The following is a 24380-nucleotide window of genomic DNA, read 5'->3' as shown; positions in this document are numbered from 1 at the left end:
CCTGGATCCGAGCCTGCACCTCCATTCGTCAATCTTGGGTGCAGGCTAGGATCTGGCTCCTGATAGGCAGCGTGGGCTTTCACTGGCTCCGCCCATCAGGACAGGAGGCCAATCCTGGGATTCTTCTCCTGGTCCTTGACACCAGCAACACCGTGGCAACATGAGGGTGAGTGGACTTGCTGGACCATTTTGGATTTTTTATATTATTATTGAGCAGACTCTTTGCCTTCTGTAGGGTTGCACTGTTAATCAATGGCACACTTACCTTGTCACCTCGGGTACCTTTTTCTCCCTAAACAGGACAAGGGGAAAAACACATTACAAAATGAAGAAATGAGACAAAATTTAACTATAGAAAGTCAAATTAAGCAACCTGTTAACCAAGAGTATACCTTCATGCCTTGGTAACCAATGGGTCCTGGGTCACCTTGCTTCCCCTAGAATAAAGTAATAATAAGAAAAGTCACAAACCACTTTGCACAAAGTAATCAGACATCTGCTGTCATATGCACTAGTGTCTGAAGATTTTTAGGCAAAAGCAATTTTATTATAATGGACAGGACATGAAAGACTGTACATTAATAACATTCTATAACTTTTAATGTACTCCGTGTATGTCATTGTGGGTGAAGACAAGCAGCCATTCTAAGGGTTCATCCCACCATTTTCGCCTGGGAAAACCCAACCTTTGTTGCTGAATTTGAAGCAAACATCAGTTGGGTTTTTGCAGATTGACATTAGCTCCAGTTCAGCACTACAGTGGGTTTTCCCAGGGAAACCAGCTTTGCAAAGGCAAAACCACTTGGATTCATCCCTAGAAAGCGTGGGGCAAGTGGAAAGGCACCCAGCCCCGTGATCTCTAGGCACGGAAGAAGCGGGATGTAAACGAGCCCTAACTGTGGTGAAAGTAAGTTGCAACACACATTCTTTGCTCAGAAAATGAAGGCCCAGGGATATAGAAAGGAGGCATTCAAACTGCCTTTAGAATCCTGTCTTCACTTCATGACTCCCAGTGTATTTAATTTACTGTTTAAATACATAAAACTATTTGCACCCCACTTTCGATCCACAAGGTGATTAGCTACAAAGGAAACTAAAAGAAAACCAACACTCATTACATACAGTCCAAACAGCTGAGTGAATAAAAATTCCAACAGCAGTCTGGCTTATAAAACCAGCAGTCAGCAAACTCTAAAAGCTTTGTGAAAGAGACGCCTTTGCCTGGGATGTTTCTCCCTTCGTGGATGAGAAGGGGAAGCTCTTGTGGGTCTGCAGCTCTGATCATGTCCCCAAACCTCTAACTGGTTAACTGGCTGATGGAAATTCAATTAGTTTTCTGGACAGCCAGGGAAGGCATTCAATCTCCCCACTGAAATCAGAATGAAAACCCAAGGAAAAAACCCCTACCTAATGAGTGCATGAAAATGAAACCAAAGGAAAAAATTTAAATGAATGAAGTGCTGTTTCCTGAGCTTCCAAACTAAAAACAAAAAAATATGAGTAACCATCCCTTTGGAGATGTGGGAGAAACTCGCCACCTCCCAAACTAAAAGGTTTGGTTTTTTAAAGAGGAGGGAACAAGGAATATATATATATATATACACACACACACACACACACACACACACACACACACACACACTCCACCCTGTTAGCAAATTGTATCCCAAAGAGGACTGAATAACCCTGCCTTGTTTGTGCTTTGAAAGAGGTGGATCCCCAAAGGCAGGCAACAAATAAATAAATCTGAGGGTAGAATATGTTACTGTTGGCTTCTTGGCCAACACCTGGCAAAAAAGAGATGTAAGTTAAAGGGCTGGAAATATAGAGGTGGGGTGACTCAATGTAGCCTAAGCCTGGTTGAGGCCTCTTGCCAATCTTACTTAATGGGCAGAGAAACCCTCATGAGGGCCAAGGAGTAGCAGAGAGGAAGATCCACCAATGGCTCTCAAGTCTGGCTGTCTCATGCTGGGCCCCACTCAAGGTGAGGTTCTGGGTTGAGGCTTCCGGATCCAATTGCCTTAATGGAGTAGCTCCCACGGCAACCGGAGATCATTGGCAAAGGAATAAAGAAAGATGACAGAGGGTAATTAGCTTTGTAAACTCCCCCCAGGGTCAGGGGAAATCGCTTCACTCACGGACCATCAGTATCACCACCCACAATAATTCTGTGGAGCAGTCTTCCCCTCTTGGGATATATAGCTTGCTGGGCTTAGTGCTCCCTTTGATGTACAGAGCGACACCACCTCTGGCACATCCTTCTCTGCCCCTTCCTGTAGAGTTTATATACTGAGATAGCTATGTCCCACTGGTTCTCTCCATTCCACCAGGTTTCATTTATGCAATATATCAGTGCACTTCACGTCACCCTTCTTGGCTCAGAGGCTTCTAACATTAGCATATAAACACTTGTGTACAGTCTCTCGCTTGAAGTGTCTTTGGTACTTGCATTTTTATCTGCCTGGGCTCCATTCAGCGACCTTCAGAAGGGTATGCAAGGGCATTGCTACAGAAGGTGCAATGACAAATGAGGGCCTTTGATTTTTATAAATAAATCTTCCCTTCATAATCTTGCTTCATAATTTGTGTTCTTATTTTGTATTTTTATGTTGTGAATTGCCCTGAGACCTTCAGATTTAAAAGTTTAAAAAATAAATTATGGTGGTCATCTGAGCAAATGTGCAAATAGCATGAATCAGCTTTTACAGCACCCAGAGAAGGTTTCTCAATAGGTTTCCCTAAACAAAGTTTTATTTTACTTGATTATTTCCCAGTCAAATAACGGCGACTTACAGGTTCTCCAGCATCTCCTTTTTCACCAGGAAGGCCAGGTTTTCCCCTTTCTCCCTGAAACAAAACAGAAGTAAACATGAGACACAATTTTGATTTTACATTCAGTTCCATAGACTAGGATTCCTGAATTACAGGAGGTTGGACTAGGCATAGCTGTCAACGTTTCCCTTTTTTAAAGGGAAATTCCCTTATTTCGAATAGGATTTCTTGCAAGAAAAGGGCAAAGTTGACAGCTATGTGGACTAGGAGACCCTTGAGATACCTTCCAACTCTACAATTCTATACAAATGCATGGGGTGGGGGGAAGTATGTATGGGGAACCAAGAATATCCTCAGACTTGTGAATGAGATGAGTTTCCTTCCAAGAGCCCTTTTAATTGGTGAGGGTACCACCACGTTGTTCTTGTAAATCTGTTTGTTTTTTAAAAAATCTGCCACACTGCAGACATTTTCAAAAGGCAACCTTAAGTAGTTGATCCTTTGCAACACAGAAGGAAGTCTAAATTACACGTAACAACAACATTAGACATCACCACAACATAGGTAAAGGTAAAGGGACCCCTGACCATTAGGTCCAGGCCGACCCTGGGGTTGTGGCGCTCATCTCGCTTCATTGGCCGAGGGAGCCGGCGTACAGCTTCCGGGTCATGTGGCCAGCATGACTAAGCCGCTTCTGGCGAACCAGAGCAGCGCACGGAAACGCCATTTACCTTCCCGCCAGAGTGGTACCTATTTATCTACTTGCACTTTGACGTGCTTTTGAAATGCTAGGTTGGCAGAAGCAGAGACCGAGCAACAGGAGCTCACCCCGTCACGGGGATTTGAACTGCCGACCTTCTGATCAGCAAGTCCTAGGCTCTGTGGTTTAACCCACAGCACCACCCACGTCATAGCATTTATTAATTAAAGTATTTGCAACCTGCTTTTAATCTAAAAGTCTCCACACTACAATTTAAACAAAAAAGGTTATCATAATAATATAGTTTTTAAAAAAGATACACCCTGTGGAGATTTCCAGCAGCACTGATATCCAAAAAGATTGAACTTTGGGGCATTCCCACCACATGTGGAGGTATGTCTCCTCCTCCTCTTTCCCCCCAATGTCTGCGACAATAGTGTTTTATACAGAATGTAAATGAACTGTGAAAAAGACTATGAATTGAAAGTGGATATGTTATATGTACATTTCCTTACTTATTTGCTCGCTTTGTATCACAAAAAAATCTTCAGTAAAAACATTTTTTTAAAAACACCCTTTGAAATTTATGCTGTGCTCTTTGGTTCTTCTGCAAGCTCACATGTACACCTGCCACCCCTTGTACTTTGGACAATGGAAGCATATGAAATAGGACCCCTAAGAAAGATCTCATCACACTGGTAAGTTCTTATGGGAGAAGACAGTTCTTATTTCTTAAAGTATCCTGGGTCGATCCCACTTAGAGCTCTGGCGATTCAAGTCACCCCTTTAAATATTGCCTGGAAGCAAACCGGAAGACAGTTAAGCTACTGCAAAATTGGGACCGCATTCTGCACACAGCTTGCACCAGGCAACCCTCAAGCAGATGCATTTGGAACTAAGTGGTGTTTCTAATTACTTTTCAAGGAGCTCATTTCAGTGGACTAATCCAGATGTGAATAAGGCAAGAATCACTGTGGCTAAGCAATTTCTTTCCAGGAAAAGTTGCAGCTGGCAAATCTAAGCTATTCAAGTGCACTCCAGCTATCAGTGCCGCCTGTATATCCCAGTGTGGTGCTAGATCCAGCAGCACCTTTAAGCTCATGCAGGATTAAATCCTGGCTGGCTTCTATTTTCCCATTTACTCAGCTGGCATTGACCAGCAGCAGACAAAGATGGTTGTGTCACTGGCTGAAAAACTGAAAGGGTGGAATACCTTGCAAATGTCACATGTTTTCGCCACTGTCAGTCTCCTTGTCCCACCAGTGGCAGTGTATTCCTCAAAACTTGTTAGATTTTCCACATTCAGCCTTATAGGTGTGACAAATTGAGTAAAATACCAACCTCATATCCTGGATCCCCTAATGGTCCCGGGGGGCCTCGAGCAGGCTGCAAAAAGAACAGTGAAGAGTTAGTGATTTGAACAGAGAAATGGGACCATTTTGACATTAAATATAATTTATATTATTAGATAGACACTCACCTGGCATTCATATGAGCAGCACTGCCAAGAAAGAGAAAGTATACCATTAGAGGAAGAGCAAAGGACTCACCGGGAAACAAATTTCACAGAACACACACTCTTTCTCTACTAATCTAGCAGAAAAACCATTTATTCATGTTTATGCAATGAACTACAGTTTAACATATCCCCCAAGGTTTGCTTTGGTCAGCCCTAGGGGGAGTTAGAGATGTGCCATAGGCTTCCATGTGATAGATGGCAAACTAATCTACTGAGTACCAAGATTGGTAAACTGAAGCAAAAGACCACACTAAAAACCCCAGCAAAGTTCCATTGCTTGACTATACACCAAAATATTGGCAAATCTGAAACAAATGTCCCTTTAAATGGAATAAAACGGTCTATTTGCATGTGACTTTTTCCTGCAAAGCATGCAATGTATTTGCATGTGACAACTGCACATGAGTCTATTTTGCTCCTTGAATGATGCAATCGGTCCTTTAGGCCTTTCTCCTCAAAACCTTTCTATACTGACAAGCAGCCTCAGCTTGGACCAAGGGTTCCTCTCCATTATGCTCCAGTTGGTGGGTACTTTAGGGTGGAAAGGGATGACCAGATACCTGACTGGAAGCAGAAACTTTGTGAGCAGATGGTCATCTATAACTTCCACCTACAAAGGAATCTCATGTTATCATTCCCCATGACTGCCCCAAAATGCAGGGAAGTAGAGAGGAGAGGAAGTTTCAGCCACCATATTTTAAGAAGCTTTTAAGAAGCTAATGTACAGGCCCAGTAAAGTGTTTCTGCTTGACATGAAAGGCTAAGCCAAACTCTGACTCATGATTCCGTGAGCAAAATAATTTCCTTTTTCTGACACACAGGCAATGGAAGAAGAGAATCCTGGGTCTCAGGTTTACATTTGCTCTGCAAGCTGAAGTTCTACTGGAGAATAAATGATGGAAACATACAGGGAAATTGTAAAAGTCAGAAATTATTCCTTGGTGGAAAAACAGCTTACCTCTTGCTCCACTGTCTCTGTCTGAAATAAATAAACAACAAAGAAGTCATATGAGGCACAAGATGGTTCAATGTATTTGACTCAGAACAAACAGAGAGGGAAGACAGATACATACAATTCTAGCAGTGATTTTGTCAATTGTGTTGTCAATATCACGTGCTGGACGTCCAGTTGCTGTGAAATTATCACGATAGGAATGGTCTGTGGCAATCACACCGAGCCGAGATTCCTAGGACAAAAGAAGCACATGGGCAGAAATGAGAAACCGGGGGATTTGGAAGGACTGCTGCTTTCTCACTCAAATCTAAGTTCCTTGGGGCTGCTGAACTGATGTAATTCTGTTCATCGGATGGCACTGCAATGAAGAAACTTGCTACAGAAAGCTAGGAGATAAATGTAGTCACATGAAGCTTACAATGCAATCACAATCTCTAAAAGTCGTTCTCTAAGAGTAGGCTGGTTATAGCTACCTACAAACCATACAGTGGAGTTGGCTGGGCAGGCACCACTGGAAGGACCCAAGAGCCAGAAATGCTGGATGAAGGCTGTTTAGGCACCATCTGCCAGCCCTATCTATAGTCAAGAGTCTTGCTTTCATGACATAAACTGCAGGAATACTGCAGACAAAATGTACCTTTAATATAACGCATTTTAACTGAATTATTTTCTCTTGGATGTGGGCAAAGTTTGTTGAAACTGATTCTTTACTTTTTGACAAAACAATTTACAGGGAAACTGGAGGAATTTATTAATGGGGGGGGGGGCACTTGAGCATGTCCACTGAAGCTGATTGTAAACAAAATTCTGACAGCAATGTTTGGCAGGCACTGCGATCTCATAGGGGTGATGTGGAGCTCTTTGAGAAAATTATGTTCCTTCAGGGAGCCAGATTTCAACCTTGAAGTGAACTAAAACAAACTTCAAATCATAGTTGAGACGAAGAGCATTTTCTAGGACTATCTAGCAGGAAGGTTTTGACTCACTCTTCTTCCAGATCTGGACATACTGAGACTTTACTCATGGTTTCCTAACCCGAAGAGACTGGGTGATTGCTGCCAATGCAGAAAGTGGTTGTTCAAGGCTTGATACTTGTCCATAACTTCTTAGGAGTAGCTGCTGGTTTTGACTCACAAAACCTGTGGGGTAAACCTTACGTAGCTGTCACTTTTTCCTCGCTTGCATTACAGGCAAAAATGACCTCTAATAAAAGCCTTTTCACACATACAAATTGGTGGAGAGAGGAAATGGGTGTGGAATTGTGGACTTAGCTTTCTTCCTCTTCTTAGCCCTGGCATCAGTGGTAGAACAGAATAATTTCTGGAAATACTGTATTTCCATGGAGATCTAGCAATGCCTCAGAGATTATTAAAATCCAAGGTTTAGAGAGAGGCCTTTCACCTATCTTCCAGGTCATGGGTAGGGATGTTGGGAGCCAAAGGATCTACCAGATCTACTAAGTAATATCCTGTTTCTGCTTTGATTCTCTCTATTTATGGGCAGCAATTGCTCTAATAGCATCCGTGTGTGTGCATTTCATACCAGATGGTCTGGAGATATGGCAATGGAGAACACTTTGATCCCCAGATGTTTCGCTTCAGCTGCAGCATCTTCCAATCCGCCACAGGGCTCTTTGTAGCCTTCCAAGGGGTGTCCATCTGTCACCACAATCAGGTATTTATTTTCATTCTTATGAGATCCTCTGCAGGGGGAAGAAATCAAACCCACTAGTGCCGCCATACTGTCTCTATAATATGAGAACTCCAAAGCATCAGTCCTAAATGCTTGCACTGGCATAGCCACCTGCTGTACCAATTGTAATGTCTAATTGCACAAAGATATATAGGTTTGCATTTGCCGATGAACCCTACTCAGACAGCAATATGCTAGAAATGTAACAAAACACATTATCATAGAATTGTAGAGTTGGAAGGGACCCCGAGGGTCATGCAGTCCAACCCCCTACAAGGCAGGAACCTCAATTCAGGACTCAGCTACATTAGTCATTTTGAATGTGTTATAAACACGCAACACCAGATGGCACCAGAGAGCAAAAAAAAATTCTAAGTACTTTTCCATAGCGCTTTTTTTTCTTTTGTTATAACAATTTTTTTTCTGACTTATTTATAGCATCCTGGCCCCCCCTTCCTGGTGTGTAGATCCACCCTCATTCTCAACCTCCAAAGAAGGAGAGTCCACAACCTCCCTGAGGAGACTGTTCCACTGTCAAACAGTTTTTCCACACAGTATATTTATTCAGAATCTCATTTCTTGTAACTTGAAGGCACTGGTTCAGGTCCTACCCTCTGGAGCAGGAGAAAACAAGCTTGCTCCTTCTTCCATGTGACAGCCCTTGAGATATTGGAAGATGGCTATCATCTCCCCTCCCAGTCTTCTCTTTCCCAGGCTAAACATACCCAAAGCACATTTGTTCACACAGGCATTTGGGGGAGGTCTGTAAATGAGTCTCACTGTTTTTGACACTGTGGCTGAACTGTTTTTATTGATGCGATGCAATTTGTAATGATGTTTAAATTAAATAGCTTATGATTTTGTTATGTGCGTTCAACACCCTACAGAATGAGGGGTAAATGTAAATAATGAAGGAAATAAGCAAGCAATAATAAATCTAACTACGAATATTGTGATCAGAAAGTGCAAATTCTATGACTTAAATAAACTCTTCAAAGTAAATAAGGAATACATTTTGTTCTAGTATCAAACTGACTGAAAAAACTGAAAAAAAATCCACCCCCACATAAACACACACAGATTCTCTCAGAATCCAGAGAGGCCCAGGCCACTTTCAACATTTGAGGCCCCTACTCATAATGAAAATTGAAAATGATGAGTGAACACACAAGGACAATACAAGTCTTCCCATTCAGCAACCAAAAGCTGCTTCTTTCCCTGCTTCCATGTCAGATGAAGAAAGACACATGATCCTCATGACAGAAAGCCTGAGAACTAAACGCACAGAATGAGTGGCGAGAGCTGCACAGTGGAAAGGCCTCAGATTCCTGCCTAGTTAGGCTGTGTTCCTTACCCCAAGTACCTGGGAGTAAGCTCCATCCAACTTAATAGAACTTAATTCTGAGTAAACGAGGTTAGGAATGCACTTTCAAGAGGGTTGCCAGACCCCCAGGACTAACCTGAAGTCTCCAGGTTTGCCTGCCATGCTCCAACCACCCCAGGTGACAAAGGGAGGGCTAGACTCTCCAAGTGGGAGCGAGTGCCTTAAATTATTATTATTAGGGGTGGGGTAATATCTATGGCGGGATGCAGGTGGCGCTGTGGGTTAAAGCCTCAGCGCCTAGGACTTGCCGATCGAAAGGTCGGCGGTTCGAATCCCCGCGGCGGGGTGCGCTCCCGCTGCTCGGTCCCAGCGCCTGCCAACCTAGCAGTTCGAAAGGACCTCCGGGTGCAAGTAGATAAATAGGGACCGCTTACCAGCGGGAAGGTAAACGGCGTTTCCGTGTGCGGCTCTGGCTCGTGACCCGGAAGTGTCTCCGGACAGCGCTGGCCCCTGGCCTCTTAAGTGAGATGGGCGCACAACCCCAGAGTCTGTCAAGACTGGCCCGTACGGGCAGGGGTACCTTTACCTTTACCTTTAATATCTATGGCGGGGGACGTGTCCTGCTCTTTCTGGGGTAGTTGACCCACCTTTGGTCCCCATCATGCACTCAGTTCTCACCTGTGGCTCCTAGAAGCTGTCCGTCTGGGACAGTGGCCGCCCCCCAATAACAGCTTCCCCTGACCAGCTAAACCAGGTGAGGGCAGCCGATGGGCCTCAAACCCTCAGTGCATTAGGGACTTGTCTATCCCCTGCCTGTGAAAGAGGCTCTGGCAGACTGAGCAGATGAGACCAACAAAAACAGGAGCAACAGTTTTGGAACAATTCCTGTTGTGCCTTTATGCATCTTTGTGGGGAGCGGGGGCAGAAAATCGTGGCCATTTTGGTTTGTCAATGCAAGTCATTGGGAGGATTGAAACTTTGGTTCTCTCCCCCCCCCAGCATGGCTTTGGATTCGAGGTCATAGGTGAGGGTCCCCCAAAGCAATCCAAAGCAAATACAGGTCTCGAAGCCTTGACGGGGGCCTCACGCATCCCCCTCCCCTTTTTCAAAAGGCATTTGAGGCAATGAGGGGAAGGGAGAGGGAAAATGGCCTGCATTGCTGCTCCCTTCCTCTTCAAAAGGTCTTCTGGGCAACAAAATATGCTAACCCCCCCCCCCCAAACATCCTCAAAAAAGAAGAGAAGAGAAGAGAGCAAGAGGCAGATAAACCTGACTCCGACTCCAAGCCATCACTTTGGTTCACAGAGTGCCCCTCACCCCCTCACCACAGAGTCCTTTGTAAAGAAGACTGGAGGGGTTTACCCCACAGCCAATGTATAGGGGGAGACACCTTGAACCAAGTCATAAACATTTTAAACTCTTTAATACAATCAAAGCTATATCAATTAACCCCCAAAATGTATGTTACCAAACCACATCTCTTAGAGCAGCTTAACTTTGCAGTTCCAAACTGTCACATGTTGGTCCAATGTACATAAAGTCAACTTGTGAAACTTATCAAATGCCAAAGAATTAATGAGCCCCCCTTTGAACTTGAGGGCCAAGCCAAATGTCCCTTGCCGCCCTCTGACCAGCCCTGTACACACACACACACACACACTCTCTCTCTTGTGTGACAGCTGCTTCCCCACGGTGCAATAAATTTACCTGAGTGCTTTTTATTAAACTAGCATTTGGTTGGGATGGAGGATACTGATTTGATGGGAAAGAGCCTTGTCGCTGCGTGTCTGCTCTCTCCCCCCCCCCACTGCAAAGGGTCAGGTTACTGTGAGCTCTTGGTGTAAAGGGCAAAACACCTGCCACTGCCCCACCTCCTCCTTCCCCAACCCAAACAACTATGGGAAAGGGGGTGGAGAAAGCAAAGCCTCAGAGAGCCAAGGCAGAGCATACTCATCCCAGTCGACCAGCCCAAGAGCCCCTGGTGGAAAAGGATACTATTTGCAGCATTTCCCAATGCTTGGCAGTACCCCACCCTAAAAAGAAAACGTCCCCTTTTCAGGGCTCTGCAAAGTTCTGCTGCTTTGATTTGGGCAGGGACAGGGAGAGGCACAGAGCAGCGGGTTTGTCTCACCAAAGAACGTACCTTTGGGGGATGGGGAAGGACATGTTAGGGGACCACCTCAGAGCCTTAATCCAGAGGGGACCCTTTTCGGGCTAGGTTGTCTTGGTGCTGTTCACACGCATTCAAGCTGGGTAGTTGCTCTTGGGCATAGCCCTGGTCAAACCTGCAGGATAGTGTGTGCATTTGTGCCTGTGTGCGCGACACTGATGCATGTCAAGTGTGTGGGAAATTGCATCAATAAGAAAGAGCAGAAAGTCTGAAGAGCAAACTAGTACAGGCCCACAAAAGCACACATCTGAAACAAACCTCCTGTTTCCAAGGGTTTCTCCACACGACAACAAATTTGGTTTCAAATTCTGTACCAAAATCCAAATGATTTATCACAGGATTCAATATTTTTGCCTAGTGAAATTGTTAGATGTATATGAATGGGCTGCTGTGGCATCAGGGGCCAGCTGCCAAGCCACCAATACTACAGTCCACTGGAAAGGGCTAGAAAAGCTGCCCAGGTATCCCATCTTCCTCCCACTTTTCCCTTCCTCCGTTGACGGAATGAGAAAATTAGCGTTCCCACTTACCCGATGAGCAGCTCTTCAATCCCTCTCTTGATGGCACAGTCTGTGTAGGTGCCTTTGCCAATAGAAACCACGGAGGAGACCCTGTTCTTCAGGTCTGCTCTCCCTGCAGGCATCCGGCTTAGCTCCTTGATCAGCTGCACTTCATCACTGTAATGCAAGGCTCCCGCATTCCACACAAGATTCCGGTCACACCGATAGTATCTATAAAGAAAAAGAACCACTTCCTTACCTTTGGTGCCCCTTGCATATTTTTTATTTCTGTCTGTTTATAATGTACAAATAGACATACATCACAATGTACATCTGTGAAAGCTCCCCACAGGATCCTGTACCAGCTGGTCCAGCCCACCCATGAGGTGGATTGAGGCAGCCTCCTACTGCCACCACAGAAGCAAGGAGGAGTGGAAGTGGCTTGCAGATCCACTCCAAGATCTTGCAGGGGAACAGCACCTTCCCATTTCGCCTCAGGTGGCAAAACTGGATGGGCTGCCCCTGTGTGCCAGGATGCCCTGGGAGCAGGATGGATGGATGGTGTCTGCTGTTGCTCTCCTTCCTTCCTTCCTTCCTTCCTTCCTTCCTTCCTTCCTTCCTTCCTTCCTGTTGTTGTTGACTCACATACCAGAAATGAGAGGCTGCATGATTCTATCTCTTGCCATGAGGCACATAAGGCTGCTGCTTGCAGGTGTGGGGTTGTGGTGGTGGTTGTTATTTTGAATTTATATGCCGCCCTATACCCAGGCATCTCATGGTGGTTCACAGAATAAAAGCAAAATATAAAACCACAAAATACATAATCAAAATAAAAACAACAACCCAACAACACCCCTGACACCTCAAGGATACTGCTGTAGGGTGGAGCACATGAGGGGAGAAAGTGTGTTTTGCATATCTGCTCTCATAACAAATCAGCACTGATTCAGATAAACAGCAAAAGCTAGATTTTTCCTTTTAAAAACCTGACCTGATATTTCTACCACATTTGTCTTGGTTATTTCGCTATCTTAGTAATCTTTGTTCCTTCTCCCTTGCCGTTGATAGCAGCCCGACACAGATGTTTAGCTTTCTCCAGAAGTGGAGCAGAAGTGGAGCTCTGGCGCAGCTGCATCAAGTGGGGTCGGCCTCCTGGCTCTGGTGCAGCTGGGGAAAGACGTCACTTCTTCCTCCACTGGGCCCACTGGCTGCTAGGGCTCACCCACAGTTGAAGCCATGGGGCATGGTTTGGGGAACTGGCCAGAGGGAAGACTCTCTGGCTATAGAAGCCATGGCACCCAGGCCACAGCTCAGTTGTTGCTGGTTTCCCTGCCTGCCCACCCTGCTCCTGATGTGGTAGGGCTGCCCGAGGGTAAGCAGGCAGCTCCCACAGAGGACCTTGCTATAGAAACCTTTATTTGCCAGCTTTGGGTCCAGGGAAGAATTTGCCTTCAGACAAATTTGGCCTGTCTGGGGTTTTTTGCCTGCGTCATAGTCACTGTCACAAGTTGATGGGGATAAGGCTGAGTCCTTAGTCCAAATGGCCAAGGGTCTCACTCCAAAGGATCAGGGGATCTCCCTAAAGGGATCATGGGAGGTGCATCTGTCTGGACACCCCTGATGAGGGAGGGTGGATGGGTCATGCCACTCCCAAAAAACGTGATGGGGGGGAGTTGCTCTGATTTGATGTACATCATAGGGCAATCCTTAACTTTGGGTAATCTTGCCAAATAATCAACCGGCAGACAGATCAGTTCAGGATACACCTCCCAATGTCTGCGCCAAAACCTTCTAACGTCTGTAATCAATAGAATTGTGGTCTGTTTAATCATGGTTGGTTGTCCTGCAGTTATTGCAACTTTACCCTGCCTTGGACCCCTGGAAACGCAACTTATCACCACAATAGAAAAACATCAACTTGTGTTTCATCAGGGTGCATAAAGGCAAGGTAAGGAAAACAAATTCAGCTCTACTTAAATATGAAAGCAGCATTTCTTCCCCTGACGTTGGTCTGCCCAAACATAAAACAAGACCAGGAATTTTGAAAAGGAATACCACTACCACCTGCAGTTTAGAGCAGGAGACTGCAGAACATTCTTCTCCATATGAAATGCAGCAGGAATTTTGAACAATGATTAGGAAGCATAAAACCCACATGAAATGCATGCTTTTCAAATGAAGTTACTATTCTTACTGTGTAAAAATGTGCCTTGAATGTTTTGAACAAGACAAAAGACCGTATCAGATGTTTGCTGTAGGATTACCAGGGCAGTTCATGCAACATTTACCTGTCAGTTAACTTATCGAGGAATCGGTTGGTGAATGCTTTAACTTGATCCACCAATGCCCCAAAAGGCTTTTCTCTTAAGGCAACGCTCTCAGAGGTATCCAAGACGAAAAACAGATCCACAGGACAATCTGTTCAAAATCAGAAAGAGGAAGTTTAAAAAGAACACTTTTTATAATACAAGATTCTCCAGAAAGTCTGCAATACTTCATGATGAAGTACACCTGAGAGGGTCTTTTTCGGTGGGGGGATGGCATTGCAGTGTTGTACCTATGCGACATAGAGCCCATCCAGACAACCTTTTTATTGTGATCATGATGCTATTGCCGGGGTGGGGGGTGTCATACAAGACCCTTCTTTCCATACTGATGGGGCAGTCACACGGCTTCCTTTCTAGTCAGTGCATATTTAGGAACTTCCTGCTGAAATCTCATCGCTTTGTGCCACAAATGTTCAGGTTGACTTTTGCCCTTCTTTTGGTGCCCCTCTCAACAGCAAGAATGTGGTGGTATTAGGCAGTATCACAGCACAAGCTAAAGCAGAATACATCCACTGCTGATGCACGATTATTGTGCCCAGAGCATGTTGGAGAAGACGCCCACAATAGAACAGCAGTCCAGAGGAGCCAGAACTGTAGTCCTACCCCCAGGTGTCTCCATCTGCTTTCCTCCACCTGCACGGGGCTCTACTGTCAGATGGTGGTCCTGCTGCAGCTGTGGAAAGCATGGCGACTTCTGCCCACAGTGTTTCCCCAAGCTGCAGCCTATTGTAGGGCCCCCAAACAGTGTGTTATGGGGGTGGGATGGAGCACGTACAGCCATGGATCCCCCAGAACCTGAAGAAGGGCCTGGTCTGGGCTCCCCTGTGGTGCCAGACTGGATCTGGGGCAGAAAAGGGGGGTGTAAATGCCCCCACGTTCCATCCTGGCAGGCAAGAGGCTGAATATCTCCCTATCGCCTCTTAGGACTGCTGTGTAAGAGTGCTGTCCTCTGCCTGTTTACTTGGAAGTAAGCCGCACTGAATGCAGTGGCCTTAGCCTCCTTCTGCTTGGATCAGCCTACTATACTTTTGAGTGAGAGCTCTTTGGGGACTATTAACTTGCTGATGAAGAAATATCGTTGAAACAGTTTGTTATCCTGGAAGAGCTGTTCTGTTTGCTGCACCACCCGGCTCCAGTTCATTCTCCACCAAACTTTGATATAGATATGAACTGTGGAAAGGCTCAACTTCAGTGTTTCTTTGTGGTCACACACCATTCTAAGCACCATTCCTGTTGATGGAATATTTATTTGACTTCTATTAGTCCGTGACTTCTTCCACATATTATATGGCTTTTGTTTATGAATTTGTTTATGAAGAAACAACTGATAGTGTTTCATAAATATTGCCAATACATTATTAGCCCGCGTGTTGTCTTTTGTTGATTTGCTTGGAGCTCGGCTGGTGGCTGGAGGCACAAAGCTCTCGCATAGCCTCATACATCCCCACCCTCCGAATATGGAGTTAAAAGAAAGGAATGTCCTTCCAAGGACCTTATCACAATATAAGGGACATGAAACTCTTTAAATAGTGCTACGCAAATGCTCAGTATTATTATTAAACCAATTTAAATGAATCAATATATATAAATAAAACGAGGCATGTGGGCCACAGTGCAGAGGCCCTCACACCCAAACAGGAATTGGACTTTGTGCTTCTCAAATATCACCCTGCCATTCCCCCCCCCCCAACATGGCAACTCACTTCTGAAACTCCAATGAGCCCATAGGAGCCAACTCCTAGGGGCAGAGTTCCCTTCTCACCCCAATAAAATATTTCAGGGGGCTGCCCCCCCAAGTTGATGAGCATTGCCATTCAAATGGTGTGTATGTGTCACGTCTTGTGATCGATTATGTGGGACTGGGCTTACCTCCCCCCCCCCCCCCCCAGTATTTTATTCAAGTTGACACCTCTGAATGAGCCTCAACAGCAGTCTCTGGCCTGGAAATCTGCGAGCTAAGAAAAAGAAAAGAAGGTCCCTCTGGATGGCTTTAGTCATAAGGTTTAGAACCCTCTAAAAATTATTACTTATGGTTTTGGAATATCATCTACAATATCCATATATTGTAGATGCCAGAAACTGTCACTAGCCTTGGGCAGCTGGATTATCTTTGTAGAGATCTTCATGTGGAGAAAGGGGTCAGGATTGCATCTTGATCCCTTCCCCTTGCCATGCCTGACCTTCCTGCTCTCAGGATATCTTCACAGAGGGCCTGTGGAAGGTTGCCTGCCAATGGAGAGCATAAGTTGCACATCCAAAGGATGCATACATAAGCCTCTGTGCCCACGTCACTCAAATACACGGATGTCAGAGACAGAACCAACAGGTGTGATTCTGCACACACATATACACACACATAAACACAGTTGATATTTAGTTGAAAGACTCTGCTCAAGAGCATTCCTTTTAGAGGGAAACTGAAGAAAAATGAACACAGCCTGAGACAGTAAAATGAGCCACTACTTGCTCTTCCTAATATAAAAAGATGATTACATTAAGAATATCTGCTATGTCAAAAGTACATATAAAACACCCTCCTTTCCTTTTTTTCTTCTGCAGCTTTTTTCTTCTTTTTGGGGGGCCATTTTTTTGTATTCATTTTCATTTCATTTTTAACATGAGTATTTATCTCCAAAGCTCAATGCTCACTACACTAGAGACACTACTTACAGCTCTTTCTTCATCAAAAAGTGGGGCTATAATCCTCAGATATCCCTTAATGAGTTCTTAAAAACAAAGAAGGAATAAAAGTTTGTTATTTTTGAAAGAGTTAGCAAAATCTGGTGACTTCCATAATGGCTTATTAGTCACCGTATTATTGGGACATACAGGCTTGGCTTGTACTGCAACTCAGCACAGAAAAGAATCTCTGACAAAAAACATATGTATGATTGCTACCCCTTGCTTGCATATACTGCTGTCCTATTACTGATTTTCATATTTGTATAAGTCAGACAAACTTAAAAGTTAGCATAAAAGTCAACTCCCAAACTCTGATCTGAAATAACACGGCAGATGCTTCATCAGATCATGGACTGATACTCAGTTGTTTCATTTCAACGTAGTAAGAAGGCAGTAAGCATAAGCGAGGAGAAAGCAACACACTGTGAAAATATCTTCTTACCTTGAAATGTTGCTGCACCATTGGAGACTGCTGTTGCTTGAGCGAGAACTGTTCTCAAAAGAAAGCAGCCCTGAAGTAGGAAGGCTGGGAAAAAGTAAGCGAACTTCATCTTGCAATGATTGTAGTTATCATTTACTGAGACTTGAGGACAAATTTAAGGAAAAAAAGAGAAGAAGCCCAGGACTCAGAGGGTGACAATTATCACCTAGTTTGCAATTATTATTAAGTTTCTGCTCTGTCCCTGAGTTTCCAGAGAGTGGAAGGAGAAAGGAAGGGAATTAAGACGAGGAGGCGGCTTGGATTTGCAGGAGCTGGAGCTCTCCTACCAGGAGGGAGGGAACATAACAGTAGTGTCAGATTCAGCTGAACTGCAGCACTAGCTAGTGAGTCATGAAACACACCAGCCCATTTTGAAGTCTCCCTTCTCTGAGTTCAGTTTTGCCATTGCCTTCTTCAAACATGGCTGTGCTCCTCATGCTAAAACGTAATTTAGCTCCATTACAAAATTATTGCTGTCTGTCCTCATGTGCTTGCAACTGATTAATGACTTACAATGCAGCAACACATGTTAATTCATGTTTTTGTATAATGGCTGACTCTAGTGTCAAATGAAATATTCAGGATATAAAAGGGATGTTTAGATGGCTAACAAGTAAAGATGAAAAATGAGTAGATTTGTGTCAAATGGGTATCTAATATAATAGAGTTGAAGCCTCTTAAGATATAATAGAGTTGAAGCCTACAAAGTTGGTCTCTTTGTAATTTTGCTCTAGATACATTTGGTAAACTGCATTTATGTTCTAAAATCTATCGTTATTAGGACCAACAGAATGATCAAAAACTCTGTCCAGCTTCTGAGTTCTCCAGAACTCTGCATCAGGTGTGACATAAAGCAGGTATTGGTGATGCTTTGTGGAACATCTTGCCTCATGAAGGTCCCCACCGTCTCTGCTGCATTCCTCCCTGTTGCTCTTTCCTTCATTGCATTAAGCCTGAATACTTGGAAGGCTTTCCCAAGTATGCATTGCAGTCTTGTTTTCCCTCTTTTCCCCAAAATGTCCCCTGACTCATTTTTAGTCTTCTTCTCAACTGTTATAAATACCTTCATTCTAATTGCAATAGCATAAGAAATTGTGTAAATCAAAGCCTTTGTCTAACTTTGTATCTGCAACTAATAAAGTAATATCTGCATGGTTAGTACAACTGAATATACTCATCACAAATGGTGGAAAAAATGCCCCCTTTTTGGTTTTAAAATTTGGTAGTTTTCCTATAAGCGAACTTCATATTCATGCTTCTTTTCCAGTTCTTTTAACAGCCGTTCCCTGCAAAGCTCTTCTGCTTTGCCTCATTGCACCACTTATTTGCTTGTCCCAACTCCACCCTTCTAGCACCAGTATGGGGTTTTGCCAAGAGAGACCTTTCAGCCGAATCTACTGAATGGTAAACGTTAAGTTGTGGGTGAACATATCAGATGACACAACGATTCTTCAAACAACTCCTGTTTATTCACAGGCCAGAACAGAACTGAACTGAAGGGTTCAGCCGGCCTGCTTATATAGAGCTCCAGTACCACGCAACTGTAACAACTTTCTGTAACTATCCAATCACTAACGTCATTTGCATATGTGGACCTGAGTGAAAACTATCTACAGTATCCTCCTGCTGGCCCAGGGTGAGAACTTCAGTACATAACAGTAAAAGCTGAGAAGATAAAAGTTTATTAACACAACAAGAAAGACTTCTAAATAGTTAACTCCTCTGGGGATTTCAGTTTTCACTGATAAATGGTTGACAGTTGACAGTAAAGATCTCCACTCAGAAATGAAAAGGAATGAGTTAATCAAAGTAAATGGGGCAGGAGTCTGAACTGTTAGTGCTGACCCACTCAGATCAGTACCCAGGCAGTTATGGAGATGCAGCAAGATCTTAGGCCTCTGCATGGTTTACCACATGAAGTAGGTGACCGTTAACAATTTTAAATTTAAGGACTTGTTTAGAGTCCTCCCCCCCGTTCCCAATGTGGAGTGATGGCCTGGGACTCAACATTACCTGGGGAGCCTCCGCTTGTATGTAGACATCATAATAAAGGCAGCAACTTGCAGAGGACTTGCATCAGCATATGTGTTATTTCAAATATCCTGCTCTGCAACTGGACGCACCTGCCTTGTGCTGAGGGGAAGACAATAGGTCCCAGCATAGCCACTGCAGGACTGGCTCCAGTTTGGCGGTTCCTTTTTCTATATACAGGCAACCCCCCTTTATGTGCATTCAAAATGTGTATACATGCATCACATCCAACCTGGAAGTGACCCAGAAACGTCATAAAGACGTCACTGAAACGTCACTAAAAAGGCAGAATGGGGGAGGGGTAGGGCAGGGCTTTTTGCAGCTTTTTCAATGGGTTTCAATTATACACAATTTCACTAACATGCCTGCTGCCTGGGAATGTAACTCCCACGTAAATGGGGGGTTTCCTGTATTTCAACCAGGGCTGAGGCAAATAGCAAGATAGCAACTCCCTTTCCATAGATAAAAGCTGATCAGACTGGCAGTTGGGTTTTTATTTCTGCACTAGTGTCACCTGTATTTCACCTCCACTCCCTCCTGCCCGAAGTAGCCTCCTCATTCTGCCTAATGGTAGGGCTGGCACTGATTTCCGCTCTAGTTCAAGAATGGGAAGAGGGAATCTGCATTAACAGGATCCTTGCCCCACCCACCAAAATTCCAGCTGGTTTCTTAAATATTAACTAGACTTTAGATTTTCATTACAACATACCAACAGACCACCCCAGAAAGGGTATTGTGTTTTCCCTCTTTTCTTAGTGAAGCTTTAGCAAAAAGTTTCTTGCACAAGACAGTTGTGTCTTTGTTACTGGAAAAAAAAGAAGTAGTGGAGTTAAGGAAACTTTGGTCATTTTAAAACGTCTTCATGGCTGCTTTGAACAGTACAAACTGGAAAGGAGTCAACTGTCTACTAAAGCCTAATGATAATCTTATGGCTTTTGCTGTTCATCTTTGACTATATATGGGAGTTGTTTCACATCTGGAAGGAATCAAGGACACATGCTTTCCTGGCAGCCTTGCAGCTGGGCCAGATCCCAGCTGCTGGGAAAGGAAGACTTTTCTGGAGGAAAGAGCAACAGCACCCCCTTGGCTGCCGAGTGTGGATCTGCAGCTGATTTCGTAAGAGCATGCAAGCTCTCAAAGGGGTCTCTCGTTTCTCCAAAAATTTTCTGTGCATCAGAAAAACGGAATCACCGACAGCAGCTACCTTTTAAGGGATGGAACTGTGCATCTTTTCCACAGAAACATTGTTTCCTGAGAAAAGCACTCCCCCCAGAACTTAAATCCAACATTAACAGCATTAAAGAAATATATTCTGTAAAGCAAGGGTGTTCATGTAGCAGCATTTCCACTTATACACTGATGGTAATAATTAAAGAATCATAGTTTCATGTTGCAAAATACATGAGATTGAGGAAACAGAACTGACTTCTGGGGGGCTGGGGCTGCATGTGAAAAGGGAGTGGCAAGTCAAGAGGAAAGGAAACTTAAATGATGGTGTAGCCCACCCTTGTGGGGAGGAAAGTACTGCATGCTGGAATGAAAAACCAGAAATCAAATGGAAAGATACATTCCATACTCAAGCGCCACCGTTGAGGAAAGATGCAGGAAAAAGCCCACCCTCCCAGGCATGACTAAGCCCTGTGAGCTTTACAAGGGGGTGGCAGGATGGCTTTCAGGGCTGCAGGCAGGGCAGAGAGGTGATGTGCAGCCCAAGGACCCAAAGAGAAGAAGTGGGTGAGGCAGATGCAGCTTACTGTCCTGTCCCCCCCCCAAAAAAAACCCCCCCACACATGAGCAGAAGCTCTTAACTTTTAAGTAAGAAGGACAGGCTCAGCAGCAGACACAAGGCTCAGGAGTTCAAGAGCAGAACAAGAAGTTCAGAGCTGGGTGAGAGCAATGGAGATGCCCCAATAAGTCTCCGTCTCCTGCCCACCAAGTTTTCAAAGATGAGGCATAGTACACTCACTCACTAGCCTCGCTCACACCTTACAGGGATTTCGGAATTGCAAATGTGTGCTCCTTCAGGGGGGTCCTCTTCTCATTTGCAAAGGTAGCACCCCTAAAGAGTGAGCAGACCGCACCCTCCTATCTGGCGCTTGTTCAGCCTTTGCCACCTCTGGTTCTGGCTCCCTTCTTGTCTGTTTCATGCAGGTGGGCAGGAGAAGGGCATGGCAAATGGTGTGCTGGTCCGGGGGGGGGGGGGGGGTTACCGTGGGGCGAGGTCCAGGACCTGAGTTGAGGGTCGGCAGACAGTCCTCCTCGGGCGAAGCGGGGTCCACAGAGGGAAGCCGGGCAAGGACAGGAACTCTGGGGGAAACAGGACTGGATGCTGGCCGAAACAGCTCATCAACGACGTTGCTCCCGCAACCTGGGACCGGGCTGACTAGCCTTTATCTTCTCTGAGGCCAGGGGCGGTCCCGGCCCCCAGGAGACCCGCTTCTCCTGGCCTTAAGGCGAGCACTCCTCCTGGGAGAAACCAGTTCCCTTCGCCTCTCTGCCCTGAGCCTCTGCAGTTCAGGAGAGGCTGAAGGGTTACTGGGCCCAGGGGGAGACTCACCTGTAGGCACTGAGTCCTCAACCACCTCTGGAGCCAGAGTGGATTCACCTGGTGCCTGCTCACAGGTGCAGGCGCTTCAGAATCAAGGCCCTGCCCCAGTTCAGCCGGCCCTGGAGGCGGGGACTCCTGTGCAGGCTGGGATTCCTCTGCTTCAGCCTCTGAATCGGATTCCCAGGCCATCACAAATGGCTTCCTGGCCCCTCTTCCCAAGCTATGGAAGTTGGAGTGGAAGGGGAAGAGCCCTCCTTCTCAGGCTCTCACCATTCAGCTCCCCACCCCAACATTTCTTCCTCCTCCTGGGTCAGAGCCTGCCAACTAGAGCCTAATTCTGACAGCACCGTGGGGCTCATGGTGCTGACACCACTGAATTCCCTAGGTTTGTCTCGTGATCTGCTGCTGGGGTCCAGAGGCATTCTGGGAAAATTAGGATGGTGGCTGCAGCACTTCTGTTTTTAAAGAGACGTTTTTAAGGAGGCTGGCACCAACAGAGATGAACCCTCTGCTTCCTTTTGGAGATCCATCAGCATGCTTATTGGGTAGTAAGTTCCAGTTAACTCAATGCATCTTTTTGTTGTTGTTTAGTTGTTTAGTTGTGTCCGACTCATCGTGACCCCATGGACCAGAGCACGCCAGGCACTTTTGTCTTCCACTGCCTCCCGCAGTTTGGTCAAACGCATGCTGGTAGCTTCGAGAACACTGTCTAACCATCTCATCCTCTGTTGTCCCCTTCTTCTTGTGCCCTCCATCTTTCCCAACATCAGGGTCTTTTCCAGGGAGTCTTCTCTTCTCATGAGGTGGCCAAAGTACTGGAGCCTCAGCTGCACGATCTGTCCTTCCAGTGAGCACTCAGGGCTGATTTCCTTAAGAATGGAGAGGTTTGATCATCTTGCAGTCCATGGGACTCTCAGGAGTCTCCTCCAGCACCTTAATTCAAAAGCATCAATTCTTCGGTGATCAGCCTTCTTGATGGTCCAGCTCTCACATCTTACATCTGATTAAATGTGCCTAAAAAGGACTGCAGTGTTAATCTCTCTCTCTCTCTCTCTCTCTCTCTCTCTCTCTCTCTCTCTCTCTCTCTCTTTCACACACACACACACACACACACACACACACGTGACAACATATGACACCTTTAAAACCTTTGGGTTAACTTCCAAATAAAGCATCTTTGGTTTCTCATTCTCATTAAGGAAAAAAAATCCAAACATAACCCCAGTATTTTAGATTGAATATTGGAACTGCATTCTACCATATTTCTAAAACTTTATATACCACCTTTCAGTCCAGGGTATTAAGGAGGTTTATAATCAGCCATAAAAAGTAGCAGTCACAAAATGTATCAATATAAACATATCAGTAAAATATTAAGATCCATTACTGTAGGGCGAGTACTTGGAACTGGTATGAAGGACCTGGGAATGCCTGAGCAAGTTAATGTGAAAACACCCATTAAGAGTTCTCCACAGAGTCCTAAGCTGCCTCTTCTTCTGAAGAGGTCTTTCCATGCTCCTGGTTGCGATCCTGACAAGCGACCCTCCTGTTTAAAAAACATCCTGTTTATCAGCAGTGCTGATCAGGCAGACAGTGAGATGGGTGAAAAAGCAGTACAGTGGTACCTTGGGTTACATATGCTTCAGGTTATAGACTCCGCTAACCCAGAAATAGTACCTCGGGTTAAGAACTTTGCTTCAGGATGAGAAGAGAAATCGTGGGCCGGCGGCACGGCAGCTGCAGGAGGCCCCATTAGCTAAAGTGGTGCTTCAGGTTAAGAACAGTTTCAGGTTAAGAACGGACCTCCGGAACGAATTAAGTATTTAACCCGAGGTACCACTGTATTTTTATTACTTCCGCCAGGGAGAGGTCAGGAAGTATTTGGGTATTAACTACACATGTTGACAGTACCATTTATTGATTCTCTCCAGAAAGTGCTGAGAGAGCAGCTGCTCCCCACAGTGGGAGCAAGGAACATGGCGAAGCCTCTGGGCCAGGGAGCCTGGAGTTGCTTGACAACTGCAGCTCTTGCACGCCACACAGTGTGAGCCGTGAGGGATGGAGAGAGGACGTAACCACAAGGGGAAGAAACGGCCTGGTCCTCACAGTTGCCACATGTAATTGTTCTCATAAGGAAAAGAGGGAATGAGTCAAGGTCTGGGAAAGGGGGAATGTGTCGGAGTCACCCTCACTTCAGCCCTGCAGCCAAGATGGGATTCATGGGTGCACCACAACATGGGCTTCCCACCCACCCACACCAGGAATTTGATTTGGAAAAAATATACAGTACTTTTGATTCGAGACCAAGCAGAGTATGACTGTTAAGTTGTGGGTGAACATATCAGACGACACAGCAATTCTTTAAACAGCTCTTGTTTATTCACAGGCCAGAACAGAACTGAACTGAAGGGTTCAGCCAGCCTGCTTATATAGAACTTCACTACAACGCAACTGTAACACTTTCTGTAACTATCCAATCACTGAACGTCACTTTCAATCCCTTATTTGCATATGTGGACCTGAGTGAAAACTATCTACAGTATCCCTCCGCTGGCCCAGGGTGAGAACTTCAGTACATAACAATGACAACCTTCATTCAAAGAACGACAACTTGCTTCAAGAACAGGAGCAATTTCTTCTTCCGGGACAAAGGCAGGGCGAGTGCACAACAAGAGCCCT

At 45.1% G+C, this 24380-nt stretch overlaps 1 protein-coding gene across 1 annotated transcript in view; it reads right to left on the bottom strand.

Annotated features, from left to right (window-relative positions):
• The window catches only part of COL6A1 (collagen type VI alpha 1 chain), a 46740-nt gene extending 29277 nt beyond the window's left edge, over window positions 1-17463 (bottom strand). The window contains exons 1-11 of the mRNA XM_079947435.1: window positions 17084-17463; window positions 13921-14050; window positions 11663-11863; window positions 7489-7648; window positions 6065-6178; window positions 5950-5970; window positions 4953-4973; window positions 4814-4858; window positions 2794-2847; window positions 393-437; window positions 266-292 (exon numbers count right to left, since the gene is read on the bottom strand). Coding sequence (XP_079803561.1) covers window positions 266-292; window positions 393-437; window positions 2794-2847; window positions 4814-4858; window positions 4953-4973; window positions 5950-5970; window positions 6065-6178; window positions 7489-7648; window positions 11663-11863; window positions 13921-14050; window positions 17084-17192 — 927 coding nt within the window. The 5' untranslated portion in view covers window positions 17193-17463. The remainder of the gene's footprint in view (window positions 1-265; window positions 293-392; window positions 438-2793; window positions 2848-4813; window positions 4859-4952; window positions 4974-5949; window positions 5971-6064; window positions 6179-7488; window positions 7649-11662; window positions 11864-13920; window positions 14051-17083) is intronic.
• Between the last annotated feature and the right edge of the window lie 6917 nt (window positions 17464-24380).

The sequence above is a fragment of the Podarcis cretensis genome (assembly GCF_951804945.1).
Source record: "Podarcis cretensis genome assembly, chromosome: 1".
NCBI classification, from domain to species: Eukaryota; Metazoa; Chordata; class Lepidosauria; order Squamata; family Lacertidae; genus Podarcis; species Podarcis cretensis.
This window is presented reverse-complemented; position numbering and strand designations above follow the sequence as displayed.